Raw genomic sequence first — 21,961 nt, forward strand, 5'->3', positions numbered from 1 at the left:
ATAGCAAGTATCGTAATTAAGCTAATAAGAGGCACTGCGAATCAGGGTATCGAGGAAGCCTAAACTAGCATGCCAGAAGAAATCTAGAGCAGGTCCACAGCCACCACAGTCCATCAAGAAAGGGACAAAATCCCAATACATGATCTCCTTAATGCTATTCACCACGTGGTTACAGGAGATTTTCAGGACCCTAGATTGCGAACGTATAAAAGTTAATTGATATTATCTTAATAACTTGCCTTTTGCAGATGACATTGCATTTATGAGTATAACTCAGGGGACGCATTGCAGCTCACGATTACTGAACTGGACACAGAAATCAGAAGAGCAGATATGAAAATAATATGCATAAAACTAAAGTGATGTGCAACAGTCTCGGCAGAGAACAGCGTTTAGCGATAGGTGGTTAGACAGTGAAGGTTGTAAATGAATATGTCTACTTAGGACACATAGTAACTGCGGAGCCGAACCATGAAAGTAAAATAACTAGAATAATAAGGATGGCGTGGAGCACTATTTCTCAAAAAGAAAGAATGTAACGGCTGCATATTGCCGGCACGTACCTATGGAGCAGAGATCTGGAGGCTTACAAGAAAGGGTTCAGCTTAAATTGAGGACGACACATCGAGTGATGAAAAGTAAAATGAGAGGTGTAAACTTAACAGACAGGAACAGAGCAGTGTGTATCAAGGAACAAACGGTGATTAAGGACATCATAGTTGGAATCAAGAAGAAATGGACATGGGCCGGGCACGCAGCGCGTACGCAGAATAACTGCTTGGCATTAAAGATAACTGACGGGATTCCACGAAAAGTCACACGCGTGAGACGGGAAATTAGGCGGGCAGATGAGATTAAGAAGTTGGCAGGTATAACGTGGCAGCAGAAAGCACCGGACCGGATTGATTGGCGAAACAAAGGAGACGCATTTGCCCAGCAGTATACGCGTAGTCAGGCTGATATTATATACTACGAAGTAGAGGACGTGCATTTTGAGAAAATATTTCCAACGTAACATATATTCATTTGTACATGTTCAAGTACTCTGATCCTTTCAATATGTCGGGCAAACTGAGACCACTCTCAGTGAGGTTTACTAATCGTAAGTCGCATGCCCCAAGCCTACCCAATTTACCTCTGTTCAGGCCCGTTAATATTCCTGGTCACTATTCCGATGAATTAACAGCTACTATACTAAAATCTGGTTCGCGAGTCATTCCTCATACAGAAGTTCAGCACTGTATCATCTGGTATAAAGGAAATTTAACTAAGCTGGCGTTTCTCTCAGCACAGAACTAAATCATAGCAGCATATCACAGTCTACTCATAATTGCTGTATACGCAGATTTCGGCTACACGTTTTCATTCGATCGTTCTTTTTTGCGTTTTTTTTTTGTGCTGGATCTTCGTACCCCTTCAAATTAACGCATCCTGTATCATTTAATCAGACATTAGGCTTCTTTGTTTGCTATATTTGTTTGTTGAAATTATTTTCTTTCTTTGTCTATCTTAGTTTTTCAACTGTATGCTATTCCCGTGGAATACGCCAGTGATGTCTTTACGCACCTTTCTTGTGCCTATGCTCCTGTCACTGCAATACTATAGTAACTTACTGCAGTGAATACTGTGCGATACTCACAGATCACGTATTAGGCTCTCCTTATATTCCGTGTCTACTTAATAAAAGTGCATTTCAGTATCGTGTTTTTCCTGATGAAGGCTGCTCTGCGGCTGAAATGATGCAAAAATAAACAGCTTTGGTTTTGCACGTCCTCTACTTCACATTGTTGGTTCTAGTGGATGAAAAGAGTATATATATATATATATATATATATATATATATATATATATATATATATATATATATATATATATATCTGTGTGTATATGCGTACGTGTGTGTATGTATGTGTGTGCGCGCGTTTGTGTGTGACAGTATTAAAGCAAGCCGCCTCACCTGGTCTATGGATCCACGAAAGTTTTTGAACCATGGCTTAAGTATATTCGGCTCATCACCGGAGATCATCCTCCGCAGATTGGCAACTATATCACGAGGATTGTGGTTGGGTATCTTTGTGCTCCAGCCGGTGCCGATTCCCTCTGCACCATTCACTAGAACCATGGGGAGCACCGGGATGTAGTACTCCGGCTCTATGCGCTGGTTGTCATCGTACAAGTACTCCAAGACTGGATCGTCCAAAGTGGGAACAATGAGACGCGCCAGGGGTGATAGCATGGTAAAGATATATCGAGGGCTGGCCGCGTCCTTGCCACCCTGCAGCCTTGTGCCAAACTGACCGATTGGCTGCAGCAGGTTGATATTGTTGGAGCCAACAAAATTCTGTGCCAAGTTGATGATGGTTGACATTAGGGAGGCCTCGCCGTGATGATAAGCAGAATGCTCGGCCACGGACCCCGCCAGCTGGGCGACCTTAATTTCGCGCTTGTCGTTGCGCTTAAAACAAGTGAAGAGAACCTTGCGCTGTCCCGGCTTCAGCCCGTCCACCAGGGACGGGATCGAACGCTCATTGTCCATATTGCTGAACAAGATGAGCTCCTTGTTGACGAAATCAAGGTACGTCACGTTCCTCGTGTCTTTGCCGTACAGGTAGAGCTCGGGCAGGCCCATCTCGCGACGCTGCTTGCGCTCCTCCATGCCACTGCGGAGCCAGTCTTTGCGCTGTTCGATCATCTTCTTGCTGAAGGCCAGCTCTATGGCGTGGTCGTCTTCGTTGCCTTGGTACCGGAACGTGATTCGGTGCCGCAGCATGTCAGTGAAATACTCCTTGGCCTCCTTGGAGGTGCTAGTGCCCAGACCTTTGTAGTACTTGACCTTCCAGCGCTGCCAGTCGTCGGTGGTGGTTTTCCATTCTTCGAACTCGGGCAGCGAGTAGAAAGACAGCTCGTTGCTACCGCGACTCGCCTTCACGATGGGTGTGATGAACTCCTCGAGGAACGGAAGCTTGAGAAGCGACGGCCAGTTGTGGTGGATGAAGTTGATGAGAAGGCCCTTGATGTGTGAGCCGTCCTGGTCTTGATCTGTCATGATCATAAGGTGACCGTACCGAAGAGTCTTCAGGTCGTCCATTGACTCGTACTTTTTCTTGTACTGCAGATTAGAAAATAGGGATGTGTTGATTTTTTTTCAATCATTGTATTTTGTAACTCTAGTACTTGTATAATGCAGTATTAGCAGAGCTGACTATATACAAAGCACTAGCTGGACAAGGTTAAAGCAAATAATCGCGTTTGGTACGGAACAAAAAAAAACACTAACCCTAAACGAGAGATATACTCATTCAGAAATCTAGTTCGCATTGTAATATATACCTTCCTAAGTAGCTTCAGGGAGCGGGTGAAGCTCGTACGCCTTTGCAGGTATGCAACTGGCATGACGTAGTTTACAAAACAGCTTTTATTAACACTCCTGGAAGATCATGATTAAGGATGTCTTACTACACAATACAAGCCGTAATGAACGTTTTAGCCATTGCCGTTACCTATCTCAGAAAGAGGGTTTCGGCCCATAAGATATGCGTAAAGTGGAGCATCTGGACATGCTCCACTCGTGTCGAACATGCTGCGTGTTTTCCAATAAGGTGAAATTTTTGCTGCTTAAGTGTACGTCTAGTTCAAAAGTAGCACGTTAAGTCAACCGTCTAGTGAAGCTCTGAGCATTTATGTGGGCGGCTTTAGCGCATTATTTCACGATTTCAAGTCATCTTTGATAGTGAAAGAAACCGATTAAAGAAGTAAGCTCGGGTAATTTTCGTTGTCCATACCACTGTATGTTAGTCGTTGAAGGCGAAATTACTGACCTGGAGGCCCATGATCTTGATAACATTGTTGATCTCGGCATTTTCCAAGATCTGCTTGTGGGTGGCTTCCCGCACATTCAGCATCTTTCCCTTCAGCGGAAACACGCCGAACTTGTCGCGGCCCACCACTGACAGGCCCGACACGGCCAGGCTTTTGGCCGAGTCTCCTTCGGTCAGGATGAGCGTGCAGTCAACCGAGTTCTTGGTGCCAGCGTCGTTGGCGTCCTCCAGCTTTGGAATGCCCTTCAGCTTGGAGTGTTTCTTGGACGAACACTTCTGGCCTAGCTGTTTTTCGGCCTTGAATGTTACCCATGACATAACGGACTCCACGACGCCGCACTTGAGCATCTGCAGAGTGAAACGAGGTACGCTTTAGGCAACGTCCAGTACGTCAACAAAAAAAACAAATAAATTTGTTAAACAACAAAGACGTGTGGAAATGACTGATTGATACGTGGGGTTTAACGTCCCAAAACCATCATATGATTATGAGAGACGCCGTAATGGAGAGCTCCAGAAATTTCGACCACCTAGGGTTCTTTAACGTGCACCCGAATGCCGCGTGAAAAATTTATCAGAACGGAGCAGTGTTGTGAGAACAATCAGTGAAGTCGAGAAGGAAAATATTGAGCTCATTCTTTCTGCTCTATATCATTTACACTTGGTTTTGTTGATATTCTTTATCATACACTTGATTGATTACTGTATTATTGAACTACATTTTATGGAACTTCTGAAGTGATAGGACCACGCCGCAAAAACGTACCACAAAGTTGCATTAAAAATTTGTAAGTGCGTTTTCGCGCCTTCGCATTTTTCTCAGACAACTTTAAAGAAAAGGTTGGCTCACGGGGATACACAAACGCGTGCGACGCATCGAAACGGCTGTGGGTAATCTCGTCGAATAGTGACACACGCTACATGTAGGTGAACAAGCGCAATGGTCTTCATATCAAGTTCAGGATATGTTTTTATTGCACGCCTAATACTCTGTCGTACTGCTCGAGTTTCCGGTCAAACGTTGCTCAATGAAGCTCTGAATTGTGTCGATGTATCATAAACTGCAATAATACCCCGTCAATCTTATTCACTAAGACAACTAAACATATATATTCATAGCGCTATATGCATAATGCTAGAGTAAAAAAGCTGGCTTTTAAAAGTTGATTGAACTATCCCAAAGGACCATAAATATTATGCTCTGCTCAGTGAATCGTTGCTTTCGCTGCTTGTCAACACTGCTGCTTTGTAACTGCATACACGTATCCGGCTGATGAAGAAGAAATGATTAACAAACCTGGCTGTAGAACTTGTCGCTGAGCTCGCACTTAGAACCAAACTTCTTCGCAGGCAGCGTCATGTTCTCTTTGGTCTGGGAATCGAATGTTGGATTTTCAATGAGACAATTGACAAACATCCACAAGTAGTCCTTGACTTGCTTGCTCTGTATCTTCACACCTGCTTTGTTTTTCTTCTTGACGTTTTCCAAAACCTGCAATACATCAAGTAAAATAAGGGCCTGCCATGTGAACATTATTAGCAACCCTGTGAGTCTTTCACAAAGAAAATAAAGCATCACTACAGCCAAAGAAAGAAACCAGAGTTATGTACTATAGGACAAGTAAATACCAATATGAATAGGATAGTGAAAGTAGCGGAGGAGTTTTGTAGAGATCTGTACAGTAGCCGGGACAACCATGACCTTGATGTAAAAAGTAGCAGTAACCCTGATGACATCCCACCAGTTTTGGCAGAAGAAGTGAGAAAAGCCTTGGAGGGAATGCACAGAAGCAAAGCTGCTGGTGAGGATTGGGTTCGGGTAACATCAGATCTGCTGAAAGACGGAGGACAGATTGCGTTAGAAAAACGAGCCACTCTGTTTACGAAGTGTCTCCTGACGAAAAGAGTACCAGAATCTTGGAAGAATGCTAGCATCATCTAAATATATAAGAAAGGAGATAACAAGGACTTCAAGAACTACAGGCTGATTAGCTTCATCTCCGTCGTATACAAGATATTCACAAAAGCAATTGCTAACAGAATTAAGACAACCTTTAAATTCAATCCACCAAAAGATCAAGCAGGATTTCGAACAGGCTACTCAACAATACACTACATTCATACTATCAATATAGAGAAATGCCCAGGATACACCCAAGCACTATATGTAGATTTCATAGATTACGAGAAGGCATCTTATACAGTATAGAGAACAGCAGTCATGCACACACTGCGGATTCAGGACGTCTACGAAGCATATTGTTACTTGAAGGTACACGCCTCAGAGGATCAACAGAGGATCAAATGCCACCATAGTTCTTCATAAAAAAGTGACAGAATACCAATAGAGAAGGGTGTAAGGCTGGAGCATACAGTCTTCCCAGCGCTATATACCACGTGCTTACAGAAAGTTCCCAGAGGCATACAATGGGAAGAGTTCAGAATAATAGGTAATGAAGATTACCTTAGTAACCTACGCTTTGCCAAGGGCACTGCACACTGCTGAGTAACTCAGAGACAAATGGCAATTCATTAATACAAAATTAGATACAGAGAGTAGAAAGGTAGGTCTTCAAATTATTCTGCAGAAAACGAAAGTGATGTACAACAACCTCGGAAGAGATCAGCCCTTCAATATGTATGTATCAGAACACTTGAAGTTGTGAACAAGTGCACCCACTTATGATAGGTAACCGTGGAGCCGAACCACGAGAATGAAAAGACTAAAAAAATAAGAATGGGGTGGAGAACATTCCATAATCATTCTGAAATCATGACAGGTAAATTGTCATTATCCCTCAACAGGAAGGTATATAACAGGTGCACCTTGCCGGTACATACCTACGGAGCAGAAACCTGGAGGTTTACAAAGAGGGTGCAGCTTAAATTGAGGACTACGTAGCGAGCGATGGAAAGGAAAATGATAAGTGTAACCTTAAGAGACAAGTAGAGAGCAGAACGGGTCAGGGAACAAACCTGGGTTAAGGATATTATAGCTGAAATCAAGAAAAGGAAATTAACATGGGCTGGGCACGTAGCACGTAGGCAGGATAACCCCTGGTCTTTAAGGATAACTGACTGGATTCCCAGATAAGGCAAGCGGGTGAGAAGGAGACAATGTTAGATGGGCAGGTGAGATTAGAAAGTTTGCGGGTATGAAGTGGCAGCAGCAAGCACAGGTCCGAGTTGACGGGCGGAACATGAAAGATGCCTTTGTCCTGCAGTGGACGTAGTCAGGCTGATGATGCTGATGACGACGACGACAGACAAAAAAAAGGAACCAGGTAAGCACGTAGTCAGGGTTGGCCCACCAAGCACACACCAAAAATACACGCAAGCTGGGAACGACCACACTGGAACGCAAGCGCAAACAGTATCACTGTCAGTGTTACACATACGAAGCCTAAAACGACGTGAAACAACTTATATGCACCTGCAGAGCCCCCATTTTACAATGAGCAGCTAGTCAAAAGTGATACAGACTTCCCAATGTTCGGTATTCTTTTATGCTGCAGATGTCATTGTGCTGAAAGAGACAAAGACGCCTGTGATACTTGCCTTTTTGACTACGTGGTCGGAGACGTAGTCAACGTGACTGCCTCCCTTGGTGGTGGCGATGCCGTTAACGAAACTCATCTGCCGGAACTCGCCCGAGGCACTCAAGGTCACGGCCACTTCCCAACGGTCACTGACGAGCTCGTGGGCTACAACGAGCGGATTGCCCGTTTCGTCTTCCTGGTCTTTTAGGAACAGCTGCACGTACTCCCGGAAGCCCTTCACTGGCAGCCGCTTACCGTTCAAGTAGACCTGGGTGAAAAAAGCTTGTACACCATCACATAGAAAAAAACTTCGAAGTGAGCTAAAAGAATGTCCACTGACGTAACTAGCACGAAAGGTTTTACTGCCTTACAATGCATCACCACCAGTGTGAACCTTCATCACAACTTAGTTTTAAATACTCTAAAACCTGCTTGTCGACGCCCTCCACTAGAAATTTGAACACATTTTTGAGTCTTTCAGGAGACGCCGAAACTTACACTACGACTCAAATTCAGCATTCGCTTGAACCAGTTTTGAGGCTGCCTTTGCAGTATTGAAAAAAAAAAACTCATGAGCAATAAGAGAGCGATGCAGTTTCGAAATTTAAAGTAGCCAATAACATTGTCAGCAGGCTGTAAACCAAAAACATTAATGAAGGCTGTGTGTAACAGAAGTTCTCAGATGGCCGACTAGCAAGAACCAGATTCACTTGGAACGAATATGTATAATGCAATTGCTAGGATAACGCCTTACCGCTGAGCAATCGTTTAGACCCTAAACAGCTAGTGTTCTTCGTATGTCTTCGGTTGTCACGCAGTGTATTTCCATGGCATGAAGTGTAAGTAGGAAGTTTCTTTTGATACCACAACTTCAAGACTGGCTGACAACATTCGCTGTCCATCATATGTAGTTTCATATTTGTCTACGCTTTATGGCGTCACATGGTAAAACAATACTTTCCCTAGGTCATTCCAAGTTTGTTTTCATACCACAACTTCAAGACCAGCTGACAGCATTCACTGTCCATTATATGTAATTTCATATTTGTCTACGCTTTATGGCATCACTTGGTAAAACAATACTTTCCCTAGGTCATCCCATCTATTTCACGAGCCCATTGTCAATGGCAGCTGCTGCGAGTAAATTTTATTTCCATTCTTCCCCTAGGCAAGGTTTTTTTTAATGGTATGACAGTTCTAAATTATCCATTCGCTGCAGCATTCACATGGTGTTAAGCTTGTTTCGGTGATACACTTTTGTCACGCAATATTGCATCTGTTAACGTCACATACTTGCAGTAAGGTAGAAAGATGGGCAAGTTTAAAAGTATGAATACTCGGAAAATCGGCGTGAGTAGTAAATAGACGCAAGACAATAAGGACACAGTGTTCGTACTGTGTCCTTCTCGTCTCGTGTTAGCCGTCCTTGCGCTGACTTTTAAAGTACGTGGCACACTTGCCTGACATGACGCCCGTATTGCAGAAGTTTGAAACTCCTTTGGTGTTTTTCCGAAGCAGCTTCAAGCATTGAAGTGTGAAGTTGTGGAATATTGGACTACTACGTACATAGTCAGATATTCTGCAATAAGAAGGATTGAAGCGTGAAGTGGTAGATTATTAGACAAGGAGTGATTTTAGGCTGGTTGGTTCATACTTAGAGTAAAACACCGCCGAAGAAAATAATAGACTAGACGAGGAGAAGGACTCATACATGCAAGCGCCTTGTGTGTGTGTCCTCCTCAGCTGGTCTGTTTCCTCCGGCGCCATTTTTACTGAGAATATTTGAATGTTACGCACTCAAATGTTCTACCACTTCACACTTCATTCTTGAAACTGCCTCAACGCTTGACATTTCTTGGGCTTGGTTCCAGCTGGACATCTGAACTTTCAATCTTTGCATTCGTGAGAATTTTTCGCTCACTGGCAACGCCGGCAACATCGACACCGCATGTTCCGAGAAGTACGCTTTTTAAAGTACTCGCGTTAAAATAAGAGCACCCAAAAGGCTTTCAGAATGCTGTGATGCAAGGGGCCGGCAGGTGAGTGCGAAATGTGGTGATTGATTTATTGATATGTGGGGTCTAACGTCCCAAAATGACCATATATGATTATGAGAGACGCCATAGTGGAGGACTCCGGAAATTTCGACTACCTGGGGTTCTTGAACGTGCACTCATATCTGAGCACATGGGCATACAGTATTCTGTATTGAAAATGCAGCCGCCGCATCAGGGATTCAATCCCGCGACCTGCGGGTCAGCAATCATCAAACCAACTCGTCCAACTTTCCGTACTATTACTTGTTTACATGAATGCAACTACTGGTGCATCGCATCTATTTATATGAGTTCGCTGAACCAACTCACCCAGGAAAAAGTTTAAGGAAGGCGTATTGTACTGAAGCGCCAGGCGGAACGGAATTCGAGGGGTAATTGAACTCACAGACCCCAAATCAAGGGGACAGCAACGACGGCTTTTCGTCATCGCTGTTTCGAGTATGTTGAAGACCTTCCATTGCGTCCGAATTGTCAGAGTTTCTTGCCGACACTTGCCTTCCGAAGCGAGAGGTTGGGCGATTTGGACACATGCGTGATGTTCCCGTGAAAGGGATGACGGCCAGGCTCGTACTTTCCCTTGCTGAACCGGACAGCACCGATAACAAAAACGACAGAAGAAAGACAGTTCAACAACGAAGGACGAAACATCCTCAGCCACCTAACCCAGTTGCAAAAAGTTTAATGAACTTTTTCTAGCATTCAGTTCTCACCATCATAAAATTACCGATATGAACTCCTATAGCACAGGAACTTATTTGCGAGCACACCCTCCGACACCGCGTGGCAGATAGGGGGCAGAAAACGGGGTAAGCTTGAGAGAAACAACGTCTCGCGTTCTATTGCATTCAGTAAACGTGGCTTATGAGGTGCAAAATTTGCACAGTAAATTTTTTAAGACGCTTCGTGCACTTTCGTTGGAATATTTGGAGAGGTGAACGTGCCTAGAACGAGAAAACCAGTCTGTGAAAAAGAAATTCTGCGGGGAAAACATCGAAAAAAGCCAACTTCTGCGAAGTGTCAGGCTGCTCTTGATAGCCCTTCTCTAATAAACTCTACTCATGGCTACAATATGTACCTGCCATGGTGAAAAGATTATCTTGCACCCGACCGAACAGGAAAAAGTTTCGCGTAGCTTCCCTGCGTCAAAGTAAACGCTCGTTCGTGAGAATTGCAGAGCTGGTATACAGAGCCACCGCAAAGCGAAAATGAACATCAGAAGCTCCTTTCAACGGAAAGCCGATACGGACGCTGCTGCGCCATGTTTGATGAAGAAGATACAACTTTCCGAGCTAGACCACGATTTTGAACACGAAGATATTTCTAGCACCTCGACCAAACTTGAGGAGCCTCTAACATCGAGGCACCATCTCGACATCGGCTGCGCCCTCAAGTCTGCTCTCGCCGGTAAGCTTCACCACAGCAAATAGTATCCAGCCTGCTACAGAAAATGTTTGATCACACCGACAGTTGGAGGGGGAAAAAGGCTATTGGAATTGAATTGATTGCTTTTTTTTTCACTCTGAGGAAAAGCACTCTGCGTGGTCACGGCCTTAGCATGATCACTATATAGTGGTCAGCTAACCGGCAACATGCATGCCTTTTGTGTTAATTATTTAGTGTGCTCATTGTTTTGGCCCTTAATGTGGTAAACCAGATTGGGGATAGCTTCATAAAAAGCTAGAAATTTAATTTTAACATTGCGTTATAGGTGGTCCTGTCGGTCTCGTACCGGGAAGCCAAGTCCGCCAAGAAGCAAGAAAAGTGCGAATAGCACAAGGACGCAACCGAAAGAAGATACAACTTGCTTCGACTCTTCAACAAGGCCACCGATGTCGCACTGCAGCTGGACACAGCCGCAAAGGAAGAAGCAGAAGGCAATAAGGAGAAACTGGGCTCCATTACAGCAGCTGTGCTTTTCTGTGGAATGTGCACGATTTGCCTTTGCGAGGTAAACAATCACAAAGCGGGATTTTTCAGGACCTTCTATTTCACGTCGACGCTGCAGACCACGCGTTGCAAGCACATCTCGACAAGAACGCCAAAAACGCAAAGTGCACATCAGCGAGCATTCGAAACGAGCTGATAAAAATCAGCGAGGACCTCCTTCTGAGAGACATTGTCAATGCGTGCAACAAGTCCGGACAGTATTTGCTGCTCGCAGATGAATCTGCGGGCATATCAGGCACAGAACAGCTCACTATTCATATCTGGTTTGTAAACCCAGATCTCAAGGCTGTATGAGGAGATTTTCTTGGCATGATTCTGCCAGAAATCATGGACGCCCAAACCATTTCTGCCACAACTCTGAAGGCTGTTGACGACTTCGGCCTCACTGCTGAAAACATCGTAGGCCAAGGGTTTGCTGAATGCTCTTGAATGATGCGTACAGTCTAGAATCAAGAAAAAAACACCCTCGAGTCATGTACTTTCATTGTGCTTCACATCAGCTAAATTTAGTTGTGAACAAGGCAAGCGCGGTGGCCGGTATTAGAAATGCGGTGGCATCCCTCAAAGCGACAATCAAGTTCTTCCAGGAGCACCCCCACAGAAGGAGAATGCGCCTTCACTGCCCTTGCTGTGTAAAACCAGGTGGACCTCCAAATGTATTCGTCTCTTTCGCCAACACTTCATTGAAGTCATAGAGGCCCTGACAACACTCATCACCTGCGAACAGGTGAACGCGGGAGACTGCACACCAATTATCGTGCAGTCTATGCACCCCTTCTTTTTAGTTTGCCTCACCATTATTGCCAGGTAATCTGCTCGGCTTTAACTTGTCACAAATATGTAACAAAGCCAAAGGTGGACATTTTAATGATGCAGCAGCACATGCAGCCCTCTACTGAAACAATTGGCGAGAAACAGGGCAAAAGCGGAAGAAAAATTGAAGGACCTTTATTCTACGACCGCAGGAGAGCACAAATCAGTATGCCGCGAATCGGTTGCGCGCCAAAAGCATAGGAACTCCAGCAGAATTACTTGGGCTCTCTGCTCTCCGCGCTGGAAGAAAAAATTGGAGAGCGCAATGCTCCCGCATTTGTGCTGCTCTTAATACACCCAAACGCGTTGAGGAAGCTCTCGAATTAAGATTTTAGGAAGCAGCTCTGCGAGCCTGCTAATAAATACTTCGACTGTGACAACTTCATCTGTGAAGTGTAACTTTGGCATCGGGCATGGATGAAGGCAGACTTCAATAGAAACCTGATCGATCTTCTTGCATTTGCTGAGGGGTTCTATCCCGCCATCAGTCGGGTTCATAAAACGGCCATAACCTTTCCCTCCGACAACGTGTTGTCCCGAACGTTCTTCCAGCACGATGCGGCGTGTGAAGACGTGGCTTTGTTCGGTGACGTTAGACAACCGCTTGTCTGGACTCTGCATGCTCTCGCTGCATCGTGAAAATTTTTAAAAGGAAAGACAAAGAGCTTTCTCCGAGAAAGTTGTACAACACTTTGCTATGCGCGCGCCAAGACATATGCCGCTCGCATTAAGACACTGAGTGAACGTACGGTTAGGTTTCTAGCATGTACGAAATTACGGTAATTCTGCCTCGCAACGTGTCATTTAACTGCATAACTGCAAGTCATTTGATGCGGAAAGAATATAGAAGAGGAAACAGTTTCCCAGCAATTTCTGACTGCAAACTTCATTGTTAACCAGAAAATGCGAATTCAGGGCTGCCTGCCTCAGCAGTGGTAATATTCTGCTTTGTGCCTCGTCGTCTCATAACTTCTAAAAATTCTGTCTTCATGCCGAGGTGTTCCTACCTTTTGTGTGTGTCTGTGTCGATCTGTCTGTCCGTGTCTGTCTGTCCGCGCGCGCGCGCGTGTGTGTGCGTGTTTGATGCGGACGTTATTCAATAATCTGAATCTTTTGTGACCCTTCAGATCAGTAAGATATCTTCCTTTTCGACGGTTGTGATCACCCCCCTGCGCAGCTACATAATAGGTGTGCCCCCCCCCCCCCCAAGGCAGAATCCTGCCGACGCCGGTGCTGCCATGCAAAGCTACAAATCAGTTTCCCCAACGCGCGTTCACCTACCATCGAAAAATATTTAGATAAAAGCTTTAAATTTTCACCTTCCTCAACAGAAGCGTGGCCGCCACAACCGAAACTCAAGCACACAACCCAACTGCAAGTAACTATAGAAGGTGAATTCCGTAGTGTTTAGTAAGGCCTGTCGTGCGTGTCATTTGCTTGCGTAACGACGGAAACATACAAGTCTCACATACTTTGACTCCCTGTGTGCAGCCGGCCACGTCATACGCCCTGCGGGACAGCAGCGCCACTGTGTCGGCGTCCAGCTTCTGCATCATGAACTTGGCCAGGTCTGGATAGAAGGTAATCTTGGTGAAGTCCTCGCCCTTGGCCTCCGCCTTGATCTTGGGTTCAGTGGTCTTTCGCATGTTGTCTTCCCAGACCTGCGAGGATGGCCTTGATATTTACACCTTTTTTATTTTCCGACGCTAATGCTATGCTTACAGTTTACCTGAGACACTGCGCTGGCGGTGCCTTATAGGTGAACTGACAAGCTTATACTTAACACCCTGATTATTATATACACGAACATCTACATAACATGTTCTTTCACATGCTTGACAGAAGAGGAGCATCTTTCTAGACCATTAAAATGTTTCATTGCGTACACTCGGCCAAGAAAGGCGACGCGCCAACTTTCAGCTGCATGTTTTCAAACATTCAAGGAGCCAAGACGTTCGAGAGACTCACCTGCTTAAAAAGCTTCTTTTCGGCTCGCGAGTATGTCTCCACGATGAACTTCCTGCTGAAGATGTTGCACAGCTTGGCACCATAGCCGTTGCGGCCGCCTGTGACTTTCTTCTCTTCGTCGTTGTAGTTGGACGAGGTGAGCAGGTGTCCGAAGATGAGCGTCGGCACGTGCATCTTCTCTACGCGGTGCTCGACCACGGGAATGCCCTGGCCATTGTTCCACACGGAGATGCAGTTCTGCTCTGGCTGTATATCAATCTGTATGGACAAGAAACGTGTATACGTTATGTAAGCAGGAACATCAGGCCCCTTGTACGCGAGATACTTCCCAGCTCCGACTTCGATGTTCTGGTCAAACCGGCAAATGAAGCCAGCGTCATCACAAAAGTTGTTCGTTTGGGAAACTCACGCTGCTTGAAGATCATGTTCAAGGGCGACTCTCTTCCTTCACACGTAAAGATGGGCCATTTTCGGCATTCTGTGCAACTTTTCGTACCGAAGCCCTTACAGTGTCATAAGTGCATGAAGATAGGCCACGTGAGAAGCATATGCGAAAATAGGATGGTGTGTCCTCGTTGCGCGAAAGGCCATTCTGCGGATCACTGCGAAGTAACTACCCTTAAATGCTCGAATATTCATGGGTTACATGCAGCTTCGTCAAAAGAATGCCCCAAAATCCCAAGAGAAATAGCGGTATTGAAACAAATGACCACAGACAATTCGTCGCATTTAGAGGCTGCCAGGACCGTCCGAAAGAGTCGTCATCGTCGCCGCAGTTCATCAAAGAATGCCGCAGACGCTGCATCGAAAGCACCACTCCACCACCCTTCTCTTCCACCGCCCTTGCCTCCCAGACCGAAGGCGGCCAGCGCGGTCAACCAACCAACGAACAGCAATGTTGCAGATGAATCAGTTTGTTGGCCTTCATTGCTGAAATCACAGCCACCTGCAAATTCCAAGCGCACATCGACAATCACACCCCTCCAGCCAGCCGCTGACAATCTGCCTGAGAAGACACAGAAGTCATCAGAACATTCCGAACACTGGTGGATGCCATGCGAAAGCTGTGCAGCAGCCTGAAATCTCCACTCGCTCAGAGTGCACTACAAGTACTGGATGCTCTAAGTCCAGTATTTGCAAATCTCCAGTAGCAACCATGGCTCGACAAATTTTCTCCTTCCGCAACAAGGTCCGACAAGCGTCGATAATGCAGTGGAACGCGAGAGGCCTGAGATCCCGCATCTTTTCATTCTGTCAGTATATATTCATGAATCGTATTGCTATAATAGTTACATGTGAATCTAACGTGCAACAACCTCCTAAACTATCAGGGTATGAATCTTTCGTTTCTTCAACATGTGAGGAACGCAGCAAGGTGGTTGTTTACATCCGCACAGATTTCACATATGTACATCACGCAGTTCAACCGCATGACGACAATCAATATGTTTGCTTACGTGTTAAAAAGGAAAAAGTGTCATTCACACTCATTGGTGTCTACATATCACCATCCGGACGATTTGAACAAGACCGACAACGAGACACTGTCAACAACTACGGGCCCGTGGGTTAAAACTGGAGACTTCAACGCACATCACTTAATCTGGGGTAGTTCGACGATCAATGATAAAGGAAGAAACCTCGTGTCATTCGCCTGCAAGCACGACCTATGTTTCTTAAATGATGGCAGTCCTACATACCTGCGGGGCCTTACGTTCAGCAGCGGCCTCGATTTGACTCGGGTATCCAGAAACTTCCGGTCACAAGTGCACTGAATTTCAGACATCAAAACGCATGGGAGTGACAACATTCCAACCTATATGCGAATAACGGGTCTTACTAACTCCTCTCTTAAGACCACAAGACGAAGAATTGATTGGTCCGAATTTCAGCGACTCATGGTAAATACATGCCATGAAGACCCTGAGCAGAACTTGGAGGATGTCAGAAAAGAGGCAACGAGGGAAGCTTCCTGTTTCCTCCCGTTTACCGGCAAGCATTCAGATTTCGACGTTGAACTGGAAAAACTGTGTGCGCTTCGCCGAAGGGTGGAAAGGAGATACAGGCGGACGAAAGCAATATGCGTCTTGAGGCTGGCACGACGCATCCAGAAAAAAATCCAACGACGTTTAGACAAACTTGAACAGGAACGCTGGAAATCATTCTGCGAATCATTGGATCCCTGAAAGCCGTTGTCACGCATCTGGAGCACTATTCGTGGCCTGCGCTCGACTCCCCAACAAAGACATCCTTTCATGGCTTTAGCCCTACATTTAGGCCGCACCCAACTTGAAGTGGCAAATGAGTTTTGTACGCGAATCGCTGGTGTGTCCGACTTGTCCGCTGGCACCATTAGGAGTGTTATCCCTGAACCCCGCATCTCCGAAATGGACAATCTTTTCACTATAGAAGAACTTGACGCATCTTTGGTGGCTTCCCGACGATCATCTTTACCAGGACCCGATGGCATCACCTACGCCGCTCTAGCCAACCTTCAACAGGAGGCAAGGGGGCAGTTGTTATGCTATTACAACCACTCATGGCAGGTGGGCATTGTTCCCCAAGATTGGAAGATAAGTCGACATGTGCCACTACTCAAAGCAGGAAAGTCACCATTTGATTTCAAATCATTTCGCATATCGCCCTCGCAAGTTGCGCAGGAAAAGTCATGAAAAGGATGGCCCTTACACACCCAGAATGGTACCTCGAGCGCTACAACGTATACCCAAACTTCATGACGGGTTTTCGGCGTGGTAGGTCATCTCTTGACAACGTGATTGATCTCACATCATTTATCCAGCAACAGAAGAGCCTCAAGCGCATACCACTGGTACTATTCCTCGACGTCAAAAGGGCTTATGATAACGTAACACATAAAGCCATCCTAGACTCGTTAGAAGCTGTCGGAATTGGTGGTCGGATGTTCCAATGGATCCAGGATTATTTGACGAGAAGGTCCTTTTTCGTACAAACCTCAGAAGGACCTACCCCTAATTACAATACCTCCCGTGGCGTCCCCCAGGGCGCCGTATTAAGTCCCACTTTATTTAACCTCGTGATGGTAGGACTTCGTGAACTTTTGCCAAGTACTATCCTCATATCCATATATGCTGACGATATTGGTCTATGGACTTCGGCTGTAACTCGTCTACAAGTACGTGCAAGAGTCCAGCAGGCTACCACCCTGACATACTGACATACTCATATCTCCGTAAGCAAGGTTTTTTTCGTCTCAACGAAGAAATGTGCATTGGTTGCGTTTACTCGCAGAGCCATGATACAATACCCCGTTACCATCAATAGACAAAATATTCCATACCAGAAGAACCATCGCTTCCTGGGTGTGATTATTGACAGGGACCTTTCGTGGAGTGCCCACTGCAATTACCTGAAGAGAAGGCTAACTTCCATCGTCCATATAATGCGGTTCCTCTGCGAAAAATTTTGGGGAACATCGATAAGGTCAATGATGCAGCTATACAGGGCACTGTTTCTGGGATTTTTGCGCTACAGATTGTCGTTACTGGCAAGTACGTGCAAGACGAACATCCGCACCCTCGAAAGCCTGCACGGGCAAGCACGACGCTTGTGATCAGGATTGCCGCGATTCACCTCAAGCAATGGGGCAATTATAATCGCAAGAGAGCATTCAATTCAAACATACATCACCACTGGCAATTTGAGAGCCCACATAAGACACCTCTGCCGAGTTCCTGGTCACGATGTTGCAGTGTTGCCACTTCAAAGACCACAAGCGATGTTTTCAAAGATTATTTCTGCCCATAGAGAATGCCTTCCTTGTGGCTTCACTTCAGCAACAAAACCAGCGTCACCTCTGTGGTGCCTACAACAACCACAGGTCTGCCTCACTATTCCGGGAATAACGAACAAGAGCCGTCATTCAACAGTTGCCCCTACGACAGGTGACTGTCGCTACTCAACGAAAAATACGGCCAGAGAACCCACATTTAAACCGATGGATCGGTCTCAGCTGACAGCTCAACAGGTGCTGTTGTAATTCCGACGTACCAGGTCACTATAAAGTTCAAACTGTCGCATAGGACAACATCCACAGCAGCGGAGCTTGCTGGCTTACGTGCTTTTATACTTTATATCACGGAAGCCCGACCTCGAAAATGGGCTCTGTTCTGCGACTTCAAGGCATCGCTTAAGAGCTTGCAATCAGCTTTACGACAAAGGGAGCATCAGCAACTAGTGAATGAAATAAGAGAAGTGATTCACGAAGTTCTATCGAAAGGACAAGATGTGGTGTTCCAGTGGTTACCGGGACATTGTGGTATCGTCGGTAACGGCCTTGCTAATAATGCTGCGCGATCCGCCCACGCGGACGCCCACACAACCCCGATTCCATTGTCAAAAACCAACGCTGCAAGGGGCCTTCACTCGTTCGCTAACACCATGTCGAAAACTTGGCTGAGTGACCCCAGTGTCAGGAACTGCCGCCTACACAAATTGGACCCATCGAGAAAGCTTCAAGTTCTATCGGACCTCTCCCTCCAGGATGCAACTTTACTTTGCCACCTGTGGTTAGGAGTAGCTTTTACAAAGGCGTACTCCTTTTGCATAGGAATGGCGGATAGCTCCCGATGTGAATCTTGTGACACTGACGAGACAATACAACAACTACTGTGTTCGTGTGAACGTTTTGCGAGCGACCGCAACTTGCTACGCGAAACGTTAGAGATACTAGACAGTAGACCTTTTTTCCGAAGAAAAGATCCTTGGTTCATGGCTCTACGCGTCGCAGGCCAGCAAAGCGACGCGGGCATTGCTAAGTTTTCTAAAGAATCTGACTACGCGACCGCTTATAAGCGTGCAATGGACAAGGTCACGTCTACACACACGTCGCCCTTCACTTCTCTCTCTCTTCTCCTTTAATCCCCTCACCCCTTCCCCCAGTGCAGCGTAGCAAACCGGACGTGCGTCTGGTTGATCTCCCTGCCTTTCATTTCTTCCCTTCCTCCTCCACCTCGTCCTCCTCCCTCATGAATGCAATTTTTATTCATTGATGTTTGTGTGTGAGAGAGGATAAAATGAGGGAAAGGCAGGAGGTCAACCAGAAACTCGAGCATTCGGTTTGCTACCGTGCACTGTGATGAAACGGCAGCAATGAAACGATAGAGAATGTTCTCTTTCACTGCCCTCGTTACAGAGTGCAAAGACGGCAGCTAGCTTCTGCGTTAGCTCGACTTGACGACAGACCCTTGCCAGAACAATCAGTGCTTGAAAAGTGACATGATATATCTTCGCACAGAAAACCAGTGAAGGCCTTATTGAACTTTTTGCGTGGTAGTGGCCTATTGAATAGACTATGGCACCCCAGCTCACTTTTTCTCTTTCGCGCGTCTATTCATTGGTGTATTATTATTTAGTACATATACAGTCAAATTATCAGCAGAGGAGGGGGGGGGGGCAAAGAATTGGCACAGTGCGCAGACCTGCACACTTCATTCTACCGAAGAAAGTGAAATCACGCCTTATAAGATGCCTTGAATGTCCCGCATCCGACATTAGTGCAACGATGACTAAACTCTCCGAGTTCCATTCTAAGGGTTTCACTCCCTGAACCCGGGACATGATTATGAGCGAAGCCGTAGGCTATCAGAAATTTGGAAGACCAGGTGTTCCTTCGAAGATCTCCTAAATATAAGTATACGGGCCTGTTGCATTTCGCCGCAGTCGAAAATGCGGTCGCTGCGACCGGAATTCGATCCCGCTACCTTCAGGTGAGCAGTGGAGCACTATAACATTAAGACCACCATGATGGAAATTGCTTCAAGTGATGCAAGACCGTTCAACAAGGAACGTCACTGAACACATCACTTCGATACGTCCGCGTCTTCGTTGCGTTCATTAGCATTCCCCGTTAAACGATTTTTTCATATCTTCGTAGCGTTCGGCCGCGCCGACGGAGCGACAAGAATAAAGTCGACGTAGTCGCGAAAAGGCGTGCATCGGCCATGGAATAAATCTGTTTAGGTAACGCACATAGGCATACCAGACGGAAGAGGGAGGCAAGAGGGGCACTAGCCCCCCCTCACTGGGGTAAGTTGGGGGGGCTGAGCCCCCTCCCCCTTTTGACAGCGTTCACTGTCGGCTGCATGATGAGGAAACCAACAACTAAGGCAAAGTTTTCCTTCACCACAGTAATCACTCAGTTATATTGTTACGAGGAAATGAAAATGTTACCAGGTAATCTTTTAATATAGTAGAATATTTCTTAAAGTTCTGCTGTGACGATTGTCCTTAAATGCTACTTGGGGTGCGGGCCGCCTATGCGACTCTTTTGTGCCATGTACTGTAGCATTGCAAAGCGGGCTACAGTAGAAGGCGCGAAAGCGTCATGTACTTGCTTTGTTTTTTATGGGAACGAGCAGTCGTTTTATGTACCAGTCGGAGCACTTGCTGCTTCAGGAAAGTTGTTTTCTTTCATTAAAATTTAATACCGTCATGGCTGCTTTATTAAAGCTGCTGTGAGCCGATGATTGTGACGAATCTGTTTAGATGCTTTAGTCCTGCCGTACAAGAAGCGCCACAAAAAGGCCTGTGCTCTAGGCTGATAAATCTGACCAGCCTTGCTTACGGCAACTATAGGAGTGATGGCAGCAGTTTGCAAAAGGGCGAAGAATAAAGCAATGGACACGAGTACAATGGGAAACTCAGCTTCTAAGCTTACACCGCAGCTTGACCCGCCGGATCAGGAAGACGGTAAAAGGTCGTATTTTTTTGCACGATGAAGGCTTATATAGGAGTTGGGCTAGTTATATTTCATTCAACTTGAATTGTCTTTAAAAGCGCATAATACAACTTAGAGAACAGAAACACGCACGCGCAATGCTGCTTAGTTCTCTCTTTCTCAGCAAGGATGAGCTCAGATGTACACGCGCACATACAGTCTAAAAGGTTTTCCACAGTAACTGCGCGGTTACCGCGAAAAGGGCTCCTTGCTCTTCCAAAAGACGAAATGTGCACAAAAGGTTCGACACGGCACCGCAATGAGGGGCACTTTCCTCCTTGTGGAGTAAACACCCGTTCGTTCGGCTAACTGCAGGAATCTTCGCGCCGTGTGCAAACGACTCATCGGTGCCTACACAAGCCTGTTTCATTTCAGACGATTCTGTAGCGTGGTGCGGTGTAGTGGTTAGTGTATACGCATGCTGGCTGAGTGACCATGAGCTGATTGATATATATGTGGGTTTCAACGTCCCCAAACCACCATATAATTATGGGAGACGCCGTAGTGGAAGACTCCGGAAATATCAAACACCTGGGGTTCTTTAACGTGCACCCAGATATTAGCACACGGTTCTACAGGATTTTCGGCTACATCGAAAATGCAGCCGTCGAACAGCTCATATATATATATATATATATATACATATACATATATATATATATATATACATATACATATATACATATACATATATACAACTTGCCATGGGCATGACCGAACCTGCGATTTTCGAATAACGCGTTCGTTGCTCTACTACTCAGCTATAACAATGGCAGCTATCCCCCAGCCACTTTATTGGGTTATATATATATATATATATATATATATATATATATATATATATATATATATATATATATATATATATTCGCCTCAAGAGTGAGGTAGGTTGTTTGCCCCCCCCCCCCCCTTTTGCGAAAGAGTCGGTGTGCCACTGGTCATGCAATGTAGCAGCATCCTTGTTCATCTGCCTCTCCGCTACAGTAGTGGCTACCCGGCCGATAAAATAACATTCCAGAAGACTCACCAGACACTCGCACCGAGCCAAGCAACCTCTGACCC

The 21,961-nt window shown here is 45.8% G+C and overlaps 1 protein-coding gene across 4 annotated transcripts in view; it reads right to left on the minus strand.

Annotated features, from left to right (window-relative positions):
* LOC119175777 (DNA topoisomerase 2) overlaps positions 1-21,961 on the minus strand; it is a 44,865-nt gene that overhangs the window by 17,772 nt on the left and 5,132 nt on the right. For all 4 annotated transcript variants that reach the window (XM_075876274.1, XM_075876273.1, XM_075876271.1 and 1 more), the window contains exons 3-8: positions 14,143-14,400; positions 13,647-13,835; positions 7,377-7,625; positions 5,116-5,310; positions 3,819-4,166; positions 1,958-3,109 (exon numbers count right to left, since the gene is read on the minus strand). In XM_075876274.1, the coding sequence (XP_075732389.1) occupies positions 1,958-3,109; positions 3,819-4,166; positions 5,116-5,310; positions 7,377-7,625; positions 13,647-13,835; positions 14,143-14,400 (2,391 nt within the window). The remainder of the gene's footprint in view (positions 1-1,957; positions 3,110-3,818; positions 4,167-5,115; positions 5,311-7,376; positions 7,626-13,646; positions 13,836-14,142; positions 14,401-21,961) is intronic.

This window comes from Rhipicephalus microplus, chromosome X (assembly GCF_043290135.1).
Source record: "Rhipicephalus microplus isolate Deutch F79 chromosome X, USDA_Rmic, whole genome shotgun sequence".
NCBI classification, from domain to species: Eukaryota; Metazoa; Arthropoda; class Arachnida; order Ixodida; family Ixodidae; genus Rhipicephalus; species Rhipicephalus microplus.